The sequence below is a fragment of the Temnothorax americanus genome, unplaced genomic scaffold (genome assembly GCF_048541705.1).
Source record: "Temnothorax americanus isolate GAGA-0224 unplaced genomic scaffold, ASM4854170v1 Scaffold39, whole genome shotgun sequence".
NCBI lineage: Eukaryota > Metazoa > Arthropoda > Insecta > Hymenoptera > Formicidae > Temnothorax > Temnothorax americanus.
Window position 1 is genome coordinate 1,474,925 of NW_027509536.1, and position 20,097 is coordinate 1,495,021.

The 20,097-nt window shown below is 42.5% G+C and overlaps 3 protein-coding genes across 5 annotated transcripts in view; 2 read left to right on the forward strand and 1 right to left on the reverse strand.

The window, feature by feature from the left end:
* The first annotated feature begins 861 nt into the window (after positions 1-861).
* Positions 862-6,661, forward strand: LOC143902212 (uncharacterized). The gene is made up of 4 exons (XM_077414920.1): positions 862-1,669; positions 2,080-2,238; positions 5,182-5,285; positions 5,381-6,661. Exons 1-4 carry the CDS (start codon positions 1,264-1,266, stop codon positions 5,675-5,677), a joined length of 966 nt encoding a protein of 321 aa, XP_077271046.1. The 5' UTR covers positions 862-1,263; the 3' UTR covers positions 5,678-6,661.
* An 838-nt stretch (positions 6,662-7,499) lies between these two features.
* On the reverse strand, positions 7,500-9,151 carry LOC143902190 (uncharacterized). The gene is made up of 2 exons (XM_077414879.1): positions 8,968-9,151; positions 7,500-8,602 (listed from the first exon to the last, which is right to left on the reverse strand). Exons 1-2 carry the CDS (start codon positions 9,149-9,151, stop codon positions 7,500-7,502), a joined length of 1,287 nt encoding a protein of 428 aa, XP_077271005.1.
* Positions 9,152-11,539: 2,388 nt separating this feature from the next.
* Kuz (zinc-dependent metalloprotease kuz) overlaps positions 11,540-20,097 on the forward strand; it is a 121,712-nt gene continuing 113,154 nt past the window's right edge. The window contains exon 1 of one of the 3 annotated variants that reach the window (XM_077414998.1): positions 11,540-11,938. In XM_077414998.1, the coding sequence (XP_077271124.1) occupies positions 11,869-11,938 (70 nt within the window). In that variant the 5' untranslated portion in view covers positions 11,540-11,868. The remainder of the gene's footprint in view (positions 11,939-20,097) is intronic. The other 2 variants (XM_077414996.1, XM_077414997.1) reach the window with 2 other exon arrangements.

Genomic DNA, 20,097 nt, shown 5'->3' on the forward strand with positions numbered 1-20,097 from the left:
GGCATAAAGTTTCGAGATAGAGGGGTCAAAGAAGGCGGTTGCTGCGCGAGCATCCTGCGCGTTTGGGACCAATCGGGAATCCACCTTTTGATCCCAGATGAGCCCTTTTTCGCTGTGGCAAAATTCGCTAGTGCGCAAGCCGAATCGTCGAGCTCAAGCACTTTTTTTGGGAAAGAACCATAAAACGCGTGAATGCCTCGATAAAATAGAAATATAAGAGATCCATCCGCATTTTGTATGAATTTACAAAATTATGCTGTACCGATGGTATCGATAGGAAACACGATATTCTTGATAGATAATAAAATATCTGAAATAAATTACATTGAAGAAATAACAATTTTGTTGTATATAATATCGTATAAATAAGATACATATTCACTGCAGTGGCAAAAGTGATAAAAAATATACAAGTTCTTGTTACATGTAGGATTTTAATGGAGACCATTGATAACTGAGATCATCAGATGATTAATGTAAATCCGCGAAGTCTAAGAAGTTTTAAATCCTAGTGATCTATTTTTATGTTTATTTAATTTTTAACGTACTTACATATATTCGTTGATAAAGATATATAGCTATGTTAAATCGTATTGCTGAGTTTTGTGGATCATTTTATCTACACAAAGAAAAAGGCAACATTTCGCGAATAATACAATGGGATTTGAAAGCTATTAGTTCTAAAGTAGGAAATCTCAGCTATAAACCGCCGCGATCTCGCGATCCCTACTCCGATCGGAGATATCGGGTAAGTGGGGGGTTTTCCGAGGTGCGAGATATTCTTCCAACCTTACGGGATGACCTTCCTGTAGGAAGCTGGTGGGGATGCTGGGAGGTCCTTCTCTGGACCACAGACACGTGCCACTTGTCATACTTTCGGAAGTACTTGCTTTCGGTCGGTTCGAAGGGAGATTAGTACGAGATCAGGTGTGATCGATCAAGGAAGAACCGCGTGTTAAACCGCTCACAGTTGACTCGCGGATATTTTTTGCGGTACAAAATATTCTGTCGATTAAAAAATATGAAATCTTTTCACCTCAATATGCGGTGGTAAATAATGATACGACAAATTGTAATCGAGCTATAAACTAATCCAAATAATTTACGTTAATAACTGTGAAATTTAAAGAAGAGAAAAATGTGAGAAGGCCATTGGAATACGTCAGTCGTTATCAAATTGTAAAGTGCGCGAATTTAATTTATTGGAACGTATGTGCCGTCGTCCGAGTAAGATCGGAATTGTCGACCGTAGCCGCGAGATCGATGATTTTTTACAAGATGGAACTCTATCAAAATCGCGAGAAAATGAACGATGCCATTTACGATCTTCGTCGGACGCGATCGCTCCCGAGCGAGAACGAAGCCTTTTCAAACAACATCGAGAGAGGCTGCATGTCACCGACCGCCAATCGAGAGTCTATCGAGTATACATCCGATTCGAGCTGCGAGGGTTACAGGGAATATCAGAAACAACAGACCGAGAGAAGAAATTCATCCCCGATCGCGGCGTCTAGTGCTTTCACCATCGACAGCATCCTCGGGAGAAATGAGAAGAGAGAAATCTCAAGAATAAACAATTCCGGCGATAAGGAGGAAGATCAGAACGAGACGGAGGATAGGATAGAGGGTCATTTCGTCAAGCCGACAGCGATACCAGCCACGCGTACTGGTAATGTAAAACATGTCATAAACATGTCCAGAAAACTAGACCGTCATAAAAAAGTATTTGTTTGTATAAAAAATAATACAAGCTAAGAGAAAGTTAAATAATTATAATATTAAAAGAGAATATTCGATGCTTCTAAAGTTCTAGAGTTTGAGTTTGAGTTAAAGCTAGAGTTTTTAAAGTTCTAAAGTTTTAAATTTAAAGGAATATAACAAAACATAATATAAAATAGATTCCCGTGCATTAATTCATGAACGAAATAATTACGTAGATGTAAATTATATCATATATTGTTTAAAAATATTGATAATAAAGAGACTATTATACAATCTAATAGATGTACAAACAGGCTTCAAATTTATTATACAATTATACAATTTAATACATACAATTTAATGCATACGATTTAACAGATATAGAAGGGAGTTTGTATACTCATGCGGGATTGCCATACTCCGAATGTGCGCTACCCGATTCCTCGGCATATTCTGCAACATCACTCGCATCAGCCTCATTATTGTACAGTAGCTGGTTTGCTCAAACAAAACCTGGACAGCTGTTTGGTTTACAAGGTAAGCTGAAGCTTTTAGAATCAAATTCAATATTATCCGCAAAAGTGTATATCAGATCTATTCTTCATAAGTTTCTTTTAAAGAGCTTTTAAATCCAGTAAAATTTATCTTTAGAAAAATTCAGTACGTTGGAAAATATAAAACCTATTGTATCAAATCTGCCTTTGAATTGCTCGATTTTTTGAAAGTATCCAATGCTATCGGTTAATTACAAAAATGTACGATGAGAACGTTATAGATACATAGGGATCCAAGGAAAATTTTCACGGTGCTATAGAAATCTTTTTCTCCGTGTCTGAGGCATTAACGCTGTCAGGGAATCGTGACGACAAAGGACTCTAATTATTATCGTAATAACTTACCACCGTAATTCTATTTTCGCGCACAATGCCGGGAAAGGTGTAAGATGGGCACCCTCTTTCTCGGCCTCAACGAATATTGGATATTATACGAGGCGCCTACGATAACGGCTTTTCGACACGCGAGGCACACATCAGTGGCCCAGTTGTTGCATCCCCCTGTTTTTGGCATGTTACTGGCGAAATCGCACATTTAATCATATGTCGTAATATTATATTATATTTTTCCTAATACAATGCTATGTAAAAGTGGGAATTTAGTATTTTATTATTTTATTGAAAACTTTTTATTTTTTCCTATCATTCTTTTGAGTATTGATTTTTTTAACGACTGTAACCCGCGAACATTGCAGATTGGCCACATAAGTTTGTTAAATCTATATAAAACTGCAGAAGAATTGCCACGTTATGCGACAATTCTTATTAGTTGAAATCCCAAGTATTTCGCGATTTTGTGATAAGATTAAAATCCGCCATCGCGTTGTTTCCCCCCTTTCCAGCTACTATCCGCCATACTGTTAGGAGCCCATTTATCAGCACCGTTGGTCTAACTATCTTCCACGAAGGTGTTAAATGTCTCTGTACACTCGTAAATCTTATAGTCCCGCCGGTTCTTCTTCTTCGTCACCGTGCGTATTCTCCTTTCCGGTCGCACCACAGCAGTCTTTCAATTTCTAAGAACGCGATCATCTCTGTGATTGTATCTATCATATTTATAATCAAATTTATTATCCCACATATTTTGATCTATTCCATGCAATAAAGCGACTTTTAAAATTTTACGAATTGAATTCAATTAAATTTATCGTGTTTAATAATCGTATCATATATGTTACACGTGTCTTCTGTTGCTAGAAAAATGTTAGATAAACAAATATATTACGCTATTAACTGAAGAAATAAAATGCTTCTTGTGTGTGAATATTATTTGCACGTATACATAGCAATATCAAAAGTTTCCTATTGACAAAATAAATTATACGTGTATGCGTATGTGTGTGATTGAAACATAAAAAATCTCTAAAACCTGTTGCAAGAATTTGCATAATAGTTAACAATTAGATCCTTTCTCTGAATTGGAAAAGAACTCCGAAACGTTAATTTAACTACGGTTAAGAAACATTGAGATACTTTTGAAACGTGCTGCGAAAGATATCCGAATTTTTTCATTAAACGTTAACGTAACTTATCTGAAATTATACAAAACAAATTATTTTGCGTAAAGTATAAGATGTCACATTCTAACTGTTAACAACTGTTCTGAGTAATAAAAATCTAACTGTTCTCCATAGTCGTAGACACACTGGAAGGGTGTTCCGTGTAAAAACGCAAAGGTCTTGTACAAATACACGACATCTATTTGTTGACTTGTCGTGTAAGGGCCGCCCGGCTAACCGGTGATTAAACATCGGTGAGGAAAGAGCAAAAAAAGTTTCTATTTCTATGTGAAAACATTATCTTGGAAGTATCTCGTCACGCGAGTCCGTGCTACTTTTCAGGATTCGAACAATTGTTATCGAGAAAAAAATTACTCCATTATGTACAATTTATGAACAATTTTATAATGTCCTCATATTTACACAGTGCAGCGTTTCTATATTAATTAACATTATTTAATTAATCATATATATTTTCTCACATATGTATACATGGTGATAAAAAAATGATAAAATTGTACGAAAACAATTATTCTAAAATAAATAATAATTAGTTAGACTTTTCTTTGAACGATATTTTTACATTATTTTGAAGGATTAAATAATATATTCTTGTAATATAGTTTTAAACTTGAAAATAAAATAGAAAAATATCATGTATCTCTGAGTTCAGTATATATAGCAGCACCAAAACAGCTGTTGTTGTTACTCTAAAATGTTGCATCGCGCTTCGGTGTTTGCATTCTAGCACGAATTATTCGCGGGTATATTTGCCAATGCGATTAACAATTCCCCTATTATTTTAGCGCATCTAATTACGTTATAATGTCTCATATCTGCTTTTCAAAGGAAATGTGTAGTACTTCTTTGCACTAGGATGATAATCGCATCCAAACGTTCTCCGTCATAAACTGTTTGCACAGCTCGTTACCGCTTTGCCTCGATGGTGTTGACTGTAGGATGTCACACATTCCGCAAACAGTACTACACGTCTCGGAGATGTTCTCGGTGATCCTAGACAGGACTCGACGGGTGGTGCGTCGAAATCGTAAGGTGATAATTGAGCCCGAGCTGGCGAAGTTAGCCGTGCAATTAAGACGCGTGATTAGAATATTAAATTTTGATTATCGCGACGATAAATCTCCGAAAATACCATCAGCGTCAGAAACTGTCAGACGACTCAAGGGGCTTTCACGTAATTGATCACTAATGTACTCGGTCGACACAGAGAGCGTCAGTTACGTTACATCTATGTTTTAATTTCATGTATATATTACATTTAGTGTCAAATGCGAAATTATAACATACATGCAATGTAACTAACGCTTTGCGTCGAGTAGTGAACTGGAGTAGTTAACATTGCCGTTCACGCGACAGTCAATAAGTAATTGTTAGTGCGATGAGGTGAGGACTGATTATTCTTGCAGCACCCAAACCGAGTGGCAGGAGGTCGAGAAAACCAGGTATCGATCGGAAACCACGTCAAGCTTACAGTGCAAAACAACTGGAAAGACTTGAGGCCGAGTTCAAGGTACGATTTGCAAAGTTTCCCCATTGTTCGTACAATCAACCCTCTGTACGATAACGTTATAATTTTTTTCTCTTATATTTTTGGTTTTATCGTAGATCGACAAATATCTTAGCGTGAGCAAGCGGATGGAGCTGTCCAAGTGCTTGAATCTCACCGAGGTGCAGATCAAGACGTGGTTCCAGAATCGCCGCACGAAGTGGAAGAAGCAGCTCACGTCCAGGCTGAAGATCGCGCAGAGGCAGGGACTGTTTCCACCGACGTACTTTCCGACCACCCATTATCCCCTTCTTCCGTACTACGCGGCGCCTTTGATGTTCGGTGCTCCTTTGTCGGACGACGCGAATTCTAGCTTGCCGACCCGACCCGCCGTATCGTCTTCTGATACGGTCTGACGCAGTGCAGACTCGAACTACTTGGTCGATCGTCGGCCGGACGACCGCGAAGTGCAATAAGACCTTCCGTTGGCCATTGCGAAGTCCTCGGGGTTGCTTCCCCTTTTCTCTTTCTTCTTTTTTTTCACATTATCTACGGATATTTTTATTCTATATTAATTTAAATACCATTGAGATATAATAAGAATCTATTCCGTAAAAGTGCGCGAATTGCAAAGCGACTGTGTTGTATATAAAATTTAATTATATAATTACGTTATACAAATGTTTCGTGTAAAAGTCTCATGCTAAATAGATATGCTGTGAATTGATTCATGACACTTTCTAGCGGCAGCGAAGTAAGATATTGTATTCAAGAAACAGTCGCATGGGCGATTTCTTCAAATTATCAATTAATTTTCTAGACCAATTATTTCTGTTGTACATAAAATGCGATAATTGTAGATTTATATTTATGTAACGCCTACGGGGATCGTATAAAAAATAGACGACTGAATTTACTCGTAACGTTTCCTTTCAGTAATCGAACGAGATTGCATTCCGATGATATTTACGTATAATAGAAGATATACGGGGCAGTAACTTCACGTTATGTACTATATGTTATTTAGGTCAATCTTTATATAAAATATTACGGATTTATGTAATGCATACGAGAGAAAACGTAAGAAAGATAGACGAGCTCTAAATTCACCGCGACTTTACACGGTTCCGGCGAGACAAGATTCCATCCAAGCGGCAGTCATGTGCGAGTAACGCGAATGCGACACAACACTGGCCGTACGGGAATACAGTGTAGGGAACACATATGAAAATAATATGGAAACGATATGGAGATGACGTTTATACGGACGGAGCGCCCCGACGCGGATACGACGTCTCGCGCTTTCTCCTTTCCGAGCGGCAGTCAAGAAAAGCCGTGCTTGTCCTCGGAGAACTTATGAAACGAGGCACAAAGAAGCGGTTTAATTGAAGGGCTTATAAGGTGCGTCAGGAAAAAAAACTGCACTTTACCATTTTTAATAAAGAGCGAGATAAAAAAGAAACTTCTTATCGTCCATCAAATTGCGCGGCGGAGAAATGCACGAAGGATGCGAGAAGGATAAGAAGATTTTGCGCTCAATGAAATAATGATGTGTACGTAAGAGTCTGATTCGTACTGTTATACATAATTTAACGTCTTCCGCTTACACGCGCGTAAATGGAACAAAGCTTACGCGGCATAGGGTATAATTTATCGACGAAGAGATACGGGCGAAACCGCAGCATTAAGTACATGTGTTATCGAAGCGATTCGTATGCAACGTGCAATTCAAATATATACACTCGAGAGTTAGGGTCGCGCATCTCTATGTAAAGTTTATGGAAGAGCCGCGGCAATGTAGCTTAAAAATGAGACAGGCGTATTCTGAGTTATCAAACGTACAAGGAACAAAAAAAGAAACAGTAAAATAGTATCGATCGAGAAGAGAGCGAGAAAGAGCGTCTGCGAATAAGTACTTTTCCTTCTGCGTCAATAAATTATATTCTATCGCGAAAGCCTTCTTCCTCCTTGACGTAGATAATACACTACAAGTTTCTTTTGCCTTAAATCTTGCACGCGCGCAAAGGAACAAAGTCTAATGGAAAAAAATGCAGGAGTAATTACAAGCTTTTTGACGTAGCCGTGAGCGCAAACGCTTAAGCGTTAAGATGCATGAAGTTATGTATATATAATGGGAAAAGTTAATGGTTCACGGTGCATATATAATTATTCTTTTCGCCGAGTAATCAAACGTTAATTAATCCGGGTAAAAGTTCGGGCAAAATTCGCGGCGCGTTGTCAGACGTTTCTCTCTCCCCCGCAACACCCCTCGCTGTTCCGCGGCTCGCGTTTTTCCGCATTATCGTCGCGCCTGGCGGTCGACTTATCAGTCTCGCAGGCGGCGTGCCGTCCCGCCGGGCACTTCGTCCGCGTCAACCCCGGAAACACGGCGAACTTCTTGCGCTTTTTCGCGCGCGGCACCGCCATCGCGACCGCGCTCGTGCCGGGGGGGCACAACGTGCTGGTCTCCCGCGTCTTCACTTTGACGGACGACTGCACGGTGCGCAGCACCAGCAGCATCGGGCTGCAGCTCTTATCGAGCGTCGGGGGGGACGTCTCCGCGTGAAATTTATGAGCCGAAACTTGGACGCGCTTGTCGGACTGCTCCGGTTTGGAAACGGCCGCGGCCGCGGCCGCGATCGCCAACGTGTTCTGGGCGCACAAGTAACAGCAGGTCTTCGCGAAGTCCGCGATCGATGGCGGTTTCACCGGGATCGGACGCCGATCCTCGACGCCGAGGTCATCGTCGTGCGCGTCGTCCGCCGGACGCGCGTCCACGGGATGCCGCGGAATATGTTCCTCGCGTTTACGCCTCTCTCTCCTCTGCCGCCTCTCTTCCTCCTTCGCCTCCCTTTTCCTCTCCTCTCTCTCCCGTTTCCTCCTCTCCTTTCTTTCCTCCCTGGGCTCCTCGGAGACGTCCTCCCTATCTGAGACGACCTCCACCGCCTCCTCGTCTTGTTTACGACCTCTCCTAGATTTCTTCGGGGCATCTCGATAGCTTATCGATTCTCGATGCGGCATAGTTGATGCACCGGCGCGGGCGACCGCCACCGTATCGTCGGGCTTCCCGCACTCCTTACTTCGTGCCTTTATTCGCTCGAGAACTCGTCTTGCCGGCTTCCTCAAAACACGGTCGGAACATCTTTTCTTCGCGCGGCACAATCTCAGGCACCACAGGCGCAGATTAACGCAGGATTTCGATCGGTATCGCGACGAATCGATATCGCGCGTATCAGTACCGATATGTTTTTGCTCCGTTTTCTCAGGATTTTTCGTTACATCTCGCTGACCTTCCTCTATATCGCTGACAGGAGACGCGACAGGCTGATCTAACGGCATCGCTGCAAATTCAGTCTAAGAATTAACATCCTAATCCGATAAACACATATTAATGCGCGCGGAAATGACAATTATGTCGAGAAATCCTTGGGGGTTAATTAAATTGTCCAATTAAACTGATCCGTTCATTCGTTTTCACATGTCCCGGATACGCGCGTATACCATATTGTATATATCGCTTTTGATGTGTTAAACTCGGATGTATATATCCGGTTTTAACAACGAAAAGAGAAACGATACCCGTAACCCGTATACATCATACGGAGAATTGAAAACGAAAACGTAGTAGAGAGAGGAGAGAAGCGCGCCGAGGAAATGGAGTTATTTTTCAGGTTGATTCAGAGTTGAATGTACACACGTTGCTTACCGCTGGGTCCATACGTTGAGGAATACGCGGCGTTTCGCGATAAATGCGCCTCGTATTCCGTTTGTGCATTTTTCGAGGCAGATATTTGTTCCTTAGGACGCCGTGATGAATGATCGGGGTACCGAGCGACGGGCACGGATCGATCCGCACTTACGGATTCATCCGAATTCACTGTCGGACGCATTTTCATCCAAGCGGATTTTTTTGGGTTCCATTCGTCAAGGATTTAAATGATTAGCGATGCAACAAATGGCTTTGGTATATAAATTACTGCTCTCGCAATTTCCATCTAATAAATTATTTCCTCGGATCGTGTCGGGCCTTCGAAGAGAGAAAGGATATATAACGATTGGATAAATATGCAATTGTATTGGCTCTCTTTTAACTCGACCTTGATTAATTTAATTTAATTTTCAAGCCATAATTAGAAAAGGTTACGTTCATTAAGGTTAATATATCGCACACTTTTGGATAAAATATATATGAACGAATGGAATAATACTAACGGATAGCGTCTATAATTTCATTACATATATACCGGGTTTTTGCTCGTTACTGGCAAAAAGTAAAATTGGCGCGCGGTCTCATCGTATTTCGTCATATTGAAATGTATGATTCGTTAGTGAAATTTTTGAGTTTAGCTAAAAACTGTCAACGACAAAACGACTTGTTCATTGCTAAGAACTTTGCCGCGAGAAGAGAGAGATTTCTCTAACATATGTATATATTGAAGAAACACCGCGTAAGTTTGTTAAAATTAAAAAAATGTTTTATCATCTTTTATTTAAAAATATTTTAAGCATTATATATATATATCATATAAGTTTCCTACACAGCGGTAAAAGAGAATTTCCTTTATCGCTCGTACAGATGAGAATTCAATTGCTCGTAGATAAACGTTATATTCCTGACGACACCATTAGCTTATCGTATGTAAAGTACGATAAGAAATGGCTCTAAGATTAAAAATAAGCATATGAAATAAAAATATTAAATTAAAATTGTTCCAACTTAAAATTGATACAAAATTTTGTTGAGAATAATTCAACCGTGAATAAAAGTATGTGTGTCTCGTAATTATTTCTGTCTTAAATTTCAGTTAATTTTATTTGTAAAAAATATAAATTGTATGAGTATAAATTATTCTGGTTGAAATTATCGCTGAAAAGATCGAAGAGATTTATCGTCTAAAATTATAGGAGGCATCTCTAACTTTCGGACAAGACTCTTTTCGCTGTAAAAGTATAAAAAAAGCTGCATTTTATTATGTAATTCAAATTTTCCGAAATTTGAAATTTCCGAAGTTCAACACGTAGCTACGCATTTCGCCATATTCAAGACCGAAGAGAATTTTATCATTTAAACGTCAATGTCTTTAACGATTCTTTACATCTTTCGAAAAAACTCCAGCCTACATATGTACATGTATAAATAAACATTGCGCCGATCGCGCGCGGGGAGCTCTCGAGCTGGCGCGATAAGCGACAACAGGTCGAGGAACGCTCGAGAGAGCGCGTCAATGCCGCGTGACGTCACGTCGGCGAGCGCGATGGCGGTTGGAGCGCGCGGTAGCCGTCGCCCTCTGGCGACGTCGTTTCTCGCGCGCCCGGAGACAGTCGGAGTCGGAGACGGCTCGCTCGCATCGCGCCGCGCGTACGTCGTCTCGTAGCGCAGCTGGTCGCGCGGTCACAGGGAGGCCGAAGGTGGCAGGACTGTCAGGACTGTGTCAGTGGCGACGGTGGCGACTGTTGGCGCGCGCACGACTTCCCCCAATCCTCCGTCAGTACTCCTCACCTCAGTGCCCGTGAGCCGCGAGTGTGAGCGCGAGCGCGAGCGTGTGTGTGCGTGTTTCGTTGCCGCTGCGATGCGTCCGTTAAATATCGAGTGGCCGTTGTCGTCCTCGTCGCGCCGTGAGTGAAGAAGCAAGCGGCCAGCGCGCGGCAGCGGGGGTCCCCTCTCGTCAGCTGTTTCAGCGGAGCGAGCGACGGCACGGGCAGCACGGGCTTCTGGTGCGAGGTGCCGACTTGCCCCGAGACGGTTGCCGAGCGACGAGCGTGAAGGTAGTCACGGAAGTCGGGCTACGAGGGGCGGACCGATCCGAATTCGTGCGCGCGGTTGTCGGTCGCGACGGGCGCGACACACACGGTCGGGGTCGGTCGTCGGTCGCTCTCGGTGCGGGGCTGCGCGGGGTCGTGTGCGGCGCGGAGTGCGGTCATCATCCGCGTGCGAGGCGCGATCCCCGACGGGAAAATAATGGCGTAGACCTCCGGGCCGCGCTCCGGAAACGAGAGAGAAAAAGAGAGTGAGCGCGCGGAGAGGTGGAACGTGGAACGCGAGGGAGAGGAGGAGACGGCAGCGAGCGACAACGAGGGAAGAAGAGCGACAGAGCGAGCGAGCGAGCGAGAGAGAGAGAGAGAGAGAAGGAGACGCGCGCCGCGTTCATATTCGTCCGTGTCGTGGCGGTGGCCGTGTCGAGAGCGCAGCCGATCGCTCCGCTGTAGCAGCGCGCGTCCTCGCCGTCCGTCGTCCACGTAGATTGCCGTCGCGAGCGAGCGAGCGTCGTCGTCGTGAGACGAGTCGGTGGTGTGTGCAGTGCTGCTGGAGAAAGAGAGAGAGAGAGAGAAAGAGCAAGAAGGAGAACATACTAGTGCGAGAGAGAGAGAAAGAGAGAGAAAGAGAGGAGGTGGTGCGGAACGCGTCGTTCTTTTCTCGTCGCGGTCAACCCTGTTGCTGGCGACCGCGCCGCGTCGGGGCGGGCTTCTGTTTTGTTTGTGCTCTCTTGTCCTCTGCGCGCGGGGAGGAGGAGGAGGAGGAGGAGGTGGTGGCGGTGCTGCTGCGAGGCCGACCGCCAGGGTATCCAGCGCGGCGTGTCCCGACTACAGCGGGGAATATTATATTACGATGATCAGTGACACGTGCGGATACGTTCTCTTCCTGCTGCTGCTGCTGCTGGTCCCGTACATCGAGAGCGGTGAGTGTTCTTATACCATACTAACCATACCAGTTCCTAACCCAGCGAAACACTTTCCCGATTACGCTATTCCGGTTTATACGTGTCCGTCTCGTACGTTCGTCGTCTCACGTTCGGGCCGTTCGGGCGTCGCGCAGGACGCGAGACGCGAGTGACGTGACGCGACCTGCTCGCGCGCGTTCGCGTGCGTGCGTGCGTGCGTCTGCGTGCGTGCGCGTCTCTCGTGAATCATCGTCTGCTCGCAACTCGCAAGGAGCCCGCTTGTCGCGTGTCTCCACGCGCTCGCACGCGCGCCCCCGAGCGAGATAACTCGCGCCGCGCGATACGTCGCGAGATTGCGGATGAATTTTGGCTTCTTCGAGCGAGCGTTGTGGGAAAAATGTCGGAGTTGCGTCCGAGAGATTGTTCTTTAGCTCCAGTTTTTAATATACTCGCGCGAGACCAGCGTCATTGTCGGTGCACTCATCTGTGTGTTCGCCATTCTTTTGTCTGATATTTCGCGAGCCTCTCCCGTGCGTCCGCGTCGTATAAATTTGCAATGAATTTTATTGTCCGCATATAGAAATACAGATCAGTCACGGAGTTAGTAAGCGTACAATTGGATCGACTGAGAAATAATCGAATCGAATATCGTAAAATGTCTGTTCCGTCGTCTAGCTAATATTTCTTTTTTAATATTTACTTTTCAATGGTTTTTCAGATCTTCCTATTGTTTGCATGATTTATCGTACGATATTTCTAACATTTTTATAGATCCTGACGATTTTTTCGGAAAACGCGTTATACGCGATGAATAGTTTTCATACATTTTGAATGAAACGCGTTGATAAAAGAAAACTTGCTATAATAGAATTTATTGCGTAGCGCCTTTTTTCAGACTCGAAGAAGCTGCAAGATGTGTGCGCGCGCGTTTAAAAGCGGAGTAAAGGGCTTTGAAATTTTTGTTTTATTAACGCGTCTTATTCAAAACGTATGTGGTAGCTAACTATTCATCGTATAACGTGTTTTCGAAGAATTTGTCAGGATCTATAAATATGTTAGAAATACGCGATCCCTACGATAAATCGTGCAAATAATACGGCGATCCGAAAAACCATGAAAAGTATATTATATATGCGCTATTGAAAACTGAACATTACAAAAAAATATTCGAATGATATAGGATTTACATGTATACGCAGTATTTATTACATGACCGACTCAAAACTCGACTCGGTCTCCATTGTTGTATCGAATCGATGATAACGTTGTGCAAATTTATCCATTCCATTTGTTTTTGAAAATCAACATACAATACCGTTTTTTATCTCGTTCAAACTCTTCGGCAGAGAGATAATAAATGTTTCCCGCCGTATAATAATGTTAATATTGCGTGCGCGTGCCGGTTATTGATAATAAGCGTTTTCTCAGATATTACACAGATTATTTACTTTCCATTTTTCGTGACGATATATTCTCTAGCCGTTATAAAAACAGCCCAGTTATAATTCTTTCCTTTGAACGTTTTGCGTGTTACGCTAGGAGGAAATGTGATGCAACGAATCGTCGTTTCCATCGGAATTTCGAGCGAGTTAAGAAACGCAGCTGAATGCGATTCTAAAGTGAGTCACAGACGAAAAGCATGAATCATCGTCGTAATCAGATCACTTTCCAACGTTTCTCACGGCCTTTGCCGTCTAGTGGAACATCGCCACGCGTCATTTAATTGTTCGATTTTAACGTTCAAAACTCGTAATTTTTACGCTTAGCTCTCTCATCGTTTCGTCCGAAGTTAATGTAAACTTTTATCCGCCGTTGCGTTGCCCTTAGTAACAGTTCAGTTAAATACGAGGAGACCATGTTTTATATTTCTGAACAGTTTTAAACTTATTTTGAGAAACTAATTTTAAATTGCGAAACACGCGCAGAGAACGCTGCGTTCTGCGTTTACTCTGAAAAGAAGATGAAGCACCTGTGTTTGTTTGTCCCGTTTTCTTCTATCGCTTTTCCGTCCCGAGAGCGAGCGATAGAAAATTAATCCTTTACGCCAGAGGACTCGACGCAGACGTTCGCAGCGACTGAACGGTCTCGCGCGAAACAGCGAGAACAATCCGATGAGTTTTGCAAAAAGGAGATTCGTGCGCAATCGTGCGCCGAATCGTAGCGAGACGGATTGCGAAAGTTCTCTCTTTCTCTTTCGGATCCGCGATGCGATGTGAATGGCCCTCGACGGAAGTTGCAATCAACGATCACCGCCGCGCCGCCGCGCGCCGCGCGCCGCTGGACGATGACGATAGTTGTAATACGCACGGTGCGTTCGCGCGCGCGTCATCGTGTTATTTACGGTTACGGGGAAGAATATAGTATAAGTATGAAGTTCCTGTCCGTGTGTACGAGGTTCTTGCGCGAGGAACGGGCCGACAGTCGCGGCAATTACGCGAATATAATTTATGGAAGCCTTATCCCGCGCTTATCCCTCGCGATCAGTTAAACCTGTTAACGGCACGGGCGGGAGATTAAGATTCATCGGCGATTAATACGCGATCTCGCGTACGACGGCGTCTCTCGCGAATCTCGAGTCGTTTCGTCGCACGTTGCGCAGTTTCGACGCGTTCCCAGGCGAGCGACTATCCGGAAGTCCTCGCGCGTGTAAGAATCTCGTCGCGCATGTACGAGGCTATCGTATTTCAAAAGGATCACGCATGCCCGGGACTTGGTAACCGTGTCGGAGTTCTCTCGCGTGAAGGACTTTCGACGTGCACCGAGGATTCAGCATTTATATATAGACCCTCATACGTGTCGCGGGTGTCTTCGCGTGTGTAAGTAGCTTTTTATACGCAAACGAACGCCGCGCGACAATGAGAGGGAATACGCTTCCTTCGCGTTTCGTTCGAAGCCATGAACGGAGTTCGAGGATCGCTGTAACCTGTATGGCGAATGCGCGGTAAAATTGTACATTATAGTGACACGCGATATTTATTCCGGAAACGGAAGCGAGACGTTGGTCGTCGCGCGGGCTCCCGAGTACCTTTTTATCGAATTTAATTATCGCCGATTTCCTGCTGCTTTTCGCGCGAGAGACGCGAGTCCGTCGTTTTCCATCGAGAGCTATCGATCGAGTTCTCCGGTTAATGAAAACCTTGGCGGAAAAGAAGAGAAAAGAAGGGTACGTAGCGCGCGATGGGTTTTTCCTCTCGAAATGCTCACTTTGAGAGGCAAACAGAAGAGGAGAAGAACGAGGGAAAGAGAAAAAAATCGCTGGTTTCGAGCAAAAAGCCGCTTTGGGAGGTTGCATTGTGTCCGGAATATGAAGATAGGAGTTAGGGCGGATGGGGTCGGGTCATTTAATTCTCCCGCGAAGCCGCGTATCTTAAGGACAAAAGGTCGGTTTTTCTTTTACGGACTTTTCAATTCCTCGGTGAGACCACCTCCTCGTGCCAGCCGCCCGTTCGCCTCCACCACGGGCAAACTTACTTGGCGAGATATCTTCAAGCGGGGCACGTTGCTGCCATCTTCATCTCGAAACGTTATACCGAGAGCGCGAGACGTGCGCTCTCCGTTTGCCCGAATAACGTAGCCTCGGAAGTCGAGACGTTGCCTTTTTCACGTGATGGGAATTATATTTCTCCCCCCACCCCTTGCCGCCCACCACGTAATTGCGCGGAGACGATTCGTTCGCGGAGAGAGACGCGAGAGAGAACTTTGGTCGAGAGAAACTTGGGCCGTGGAATTAATTCGCGTCGTTGGTAATCCCGACGTCTGCCGCCGCCGCCGCCGTCCCTCGAAGATCGAGCTTAGTTTAGTCCCAGTTTCTGATTTCTAACGTAATCAAGCCGATATTGCGCCCGCGGTAACGCCGTAACCGCACGCGCCGCATTCGGGGACTTCCATTATTCCGCGCCGTGTCCCCGAAATGGGTTTTCGCCCAGACCGCGTTTTGTGTTCAAGGTCCGTCGTGTCTGGCAAGTGTTTCAGGTCTCGGTTGTTGTGCGAGACGATATTGTAATTCGTAGATTCGCACGCGAGCAAAGTTTCTGAAACACTTTACGCTTCGGAACGAAACGTTACTTCTTTCTCTCTCCCTCTCTTCTTTTTCTTTCTTTATTTCGCGATAGGTTTTTAAAAAAGTTATATATTGCCGAGAAAACTATATCTGCGCACTTTAGCAATTACGTCATAATACAAGCTATCCATCATTCGATAAACTCGAATAAGCGGGAGGGGATAGGGAGTGCGCTTTTTTCTTTTTTGTGAAACAAGAATGTGGTTGCGTTATATATATGTGACGTCAGATGCTGGTATTATATTGTTTGTACTTTATGAATAACGATAATATACATTGCGAGTTGAAAGCTGGCAGTTACACTTCTGTGAAGTTAACACTTTAATTAGCTAATATTTTATTTTACATTTTTAATATAAGTAATGGACTTTTTTTATAGTTACATCAATATTTAGAAAATGAGGCACTAACTTCACAAAGACGACAGCTACAAAATCAAAGTTGAGACGTATTCGTAAATATAATTATTTACGTATTTTTATATTTAAAATTATTTAATATTTAAATTTTCCGAGATTTTATGTTTGCAAAATCTCAACGGATCTCATAATAATGCTCTCGTAGCACATAATTATTATAGTATAATGTTTTTATGTTCGTTTTTTTTTTGGTTAATTTGCTATATTGCTCAGATTCAAAACCACTTTATTGCTAATTAATCAAGGGGTTAAACTATTTTCACGTTTTTTTGAAAGAGAGAGCTTTTATTAAAGCCATACTTGTTTAGCGCTAGAAGACGTTCGCCTTGCGCGATGTTTAGCGAGATGAACTTTCGCGGGAATTCTGGGAACGGGGGATCCTCGGGGAATTCGAAATTCCCGGAGATCAAGGGAGATCTTACCCCTTGGGGTTATTCCGTATTCAGGGATATAGGTGGCCACCGCAAAACTTCCCACTCGACATTCCTGGCACAACCGCGTTATTCGACTTCGTTCGCAGAAGGGTTTATCCGTGATCCGTGATGCCTACACGCGAGAACGTACACGATAGTTCTCGTTTGTGTGTCGTTGCACTGACCTTCTCTGTGCTCGCGAGAGATATTCGTTCTTTACCATTTCATTTCTGACTGGAGTATAACTTCGTTCCGATTGACTAACGAAAACGAGGAGAGGCAGGAATATAATTGCAAGGAATATCGGAGGTTGACGGAGGTATCGTTGTCGCGGTGATGGACGATCGAGAGTCATCGAGAAGTCGCGGATCGCGCTGAAGAGGATGGATTGGAAGACTTTTCTGGAAACGGGCCAAATGCCTACTTCGAATCAGTTCAACTTAGGTGACACGCGAAATTCGGTCTCCATTTAATCAACAGCTGATTTATTCTCCGTTAGAGGGGGCGTATAACTTCTGAGTAAACACGCGCGCGCCGCGTAACTACTTTACCTGGCCCGCGTTCCAGAGGTTGCAAACGATGAAAAGTATCTTTTAATTTGTAAATTGCTTGAACTCTCCAGCGAAGAACTGAGCAATCGAATGAACGAACTATCAAATGAAAATACATTTTTTTTTTAATTAAAACACGTTGCAGAAGGAATCGAATGTTAATGAATGAATTATGTTACTGCGTATAAATTGCTCCACTAAGAAGACTCCGAAGAATCCTTTTCTAAACTACAATTTATACATTTATCCTTGTACAGGAGTTCTCGCTTCTATATATTCGTAGTTATCAACGCCCCGTGCTCATGCCGATAATAAACTCGAGTCGATTGCGGACCGGCAAGTTTAATTAATCGAGGTACATTTATGACTGCGCTTATGTAACGTCACGTCTCTCACGCGCGTTCACCTTGCGCATAATCACCTTGCAACTTCGCCGTTCACGGTCGTGAGAAATATGCTAGATCACTTGGTGTACAACTTACTGTATTTTTCTTCACGCACACTTATACGTGCGACTACTCTCGTTGGATGCCTATCTAATCGCTGTGCCGCGTTGCATTCGCTTCGCCACGCACGATATATGTAGAAGCCGGTGCTTTGGACGAGACGTGCGAGAGGATTAAAATCCTCGTGCTGGCTTTATCATCTCGCTCGAACCTGCTGCAAATGCATATACGGGGTGTCCGTGAATTCGCTTTTTCTAAACTAATTTGCGAAAGTATTAAATAATGTCACGATATACTGCTTCCGAACTGTTCTTGGAAACAAAAGTTAATATAAACATACCGTCAATTTATAATAATTAAATAGCATATGCGATGGCTTCACGATGGCATAGATGTTAGAGGTAGGAAACTGATAGAGCATTGATTTATAAAGAAAGGATCCTTTGTTTCGTCGCTGACATGTATCGACATTGAAACAGCGATTATTTCTCTCGGCCTACGATATCTTTATTTGAAAGAACACCTGCTGATAAGTCTAAACGCGAACTGGCATTTTCATCCGTGTTGATTATACCGTCGCTATGTATCGTTGCTCTGCTTGGAAATACTTCCGAGTTCATTCACTCGTCTGTTTCGCGATCGGAATGACGGTTCTTTCATCTCATCAGACGCCAACTGAATAGTTGTCGCTTAGCTTCTTCGCGTATCTGTACAATATTTTGTTTTCTATATATTTTATTTTTATTTTATTCAACAGCGGGAAAAGAATCTTCCGGTGCAAAACAGATAAATATAAATAAGTAACATTACTTTAAATTTGAATAATTGATGAACATACAATAATTGTTCTCGATTAACATTGAATTTGCGTATTGTCTTTAAATTTTGAAAAACTTGAAAGTTAATCCTGATATACATTAAGATTTTTCAATAATTTACCTTCCATCCTTCATTTTAGAACCATTTTTATCGAAATGCATTCTTATCAGTAAGCAGATTATATTTACAGCAGGAATAAAATAAACAGGAAACTTTGTATCATACAAATGCTATCACACAGTTTGTTTTGATTCGGTGCACACAGCACAAAATAAGCAATAAAATCACGCGTTGAAGATGAACGTGATTTACGAATCGCTTATTTAGCTCGAGAATTAATCGCGTCATCAGACTGTTGGTCAATAAATTCTAACGTGAATATACGCGATATGCATGACGTGTGTTATAATTATGTCGTTGTTCTTGAAATACTTTACTGCGAAGAACGAAGTTGTTATCCTCCGGTCTACATTTTTTTTATTCCGGCTCAAGCGAGATGGTTCGATATTACGATGACTTTGATGATTCATCGCAACCGCAATATTATACCGATTTAGTTTTAGATTGTCATGAATTCAACATCACATTTTCCGTCGGTATTACTCAATCTGGAGTTTTACGACGATTGCTATTTTAATGTTCTCCGGAAAGAGAACGCATTTTTTACTTCGTCGTATTTTTCACGGTTTTACTTGCGTACGAAGCGTAATTGCTCGAACGTACTTGAAATCGTTGACCGATGTGAAAGCTGTGGTATTGTGACGCTTTTGCTTATTGAGAATGTAAATCTACGCAAATAGATCTGAACGACGCGATGTCAACATGTTCAATGTTACATGAATTTCTCCTGATTTTAATATAAAATTTAATTAAAATAAATATTGTTCATTTATCGTTACAAATTCAAATAAATTTGATTTTTTACAAATACATTAATTATTTATTTTATGCAGTACAGTTTCATAAACAAAAAGGTTACGTGAATTTTATATGTATTAATATCATGTGATACACACACACGCTGTGTTAAATAAGTTATATAAATAACGTAAAGATACAAATTTTTATATATTCTTCTCGATATTCTTTCTCTGAAAAAATTCTCTCTTTCTCTCTCTCTCTCTCTCTCTCTCTCTCTCTCTCTCTCTCTCATAAAATATACGTGTTATAACGTATATAATATAAATTTTTTTTTAAATAAAGACAACTTATTTAGCTCTGATAAAAATTATACTTGAAATTATAATTATGTGAGTCTTGATCTCTGATCATATATAGTACATTTAATCTAGTGTAAGCATTAGATAACTATACAAACGCTTATTTATCATAAAAATAACATTAATAAAGAAAGATACCTTCGTGAATTGATCAGTATAGAGTCACAAAGCTTTTCTAACGCTAAATTTTCGTCTTTACGAATAGCGTGAACTTATTATGTCTTTCTTCTACTAGAGATGAAACGATAT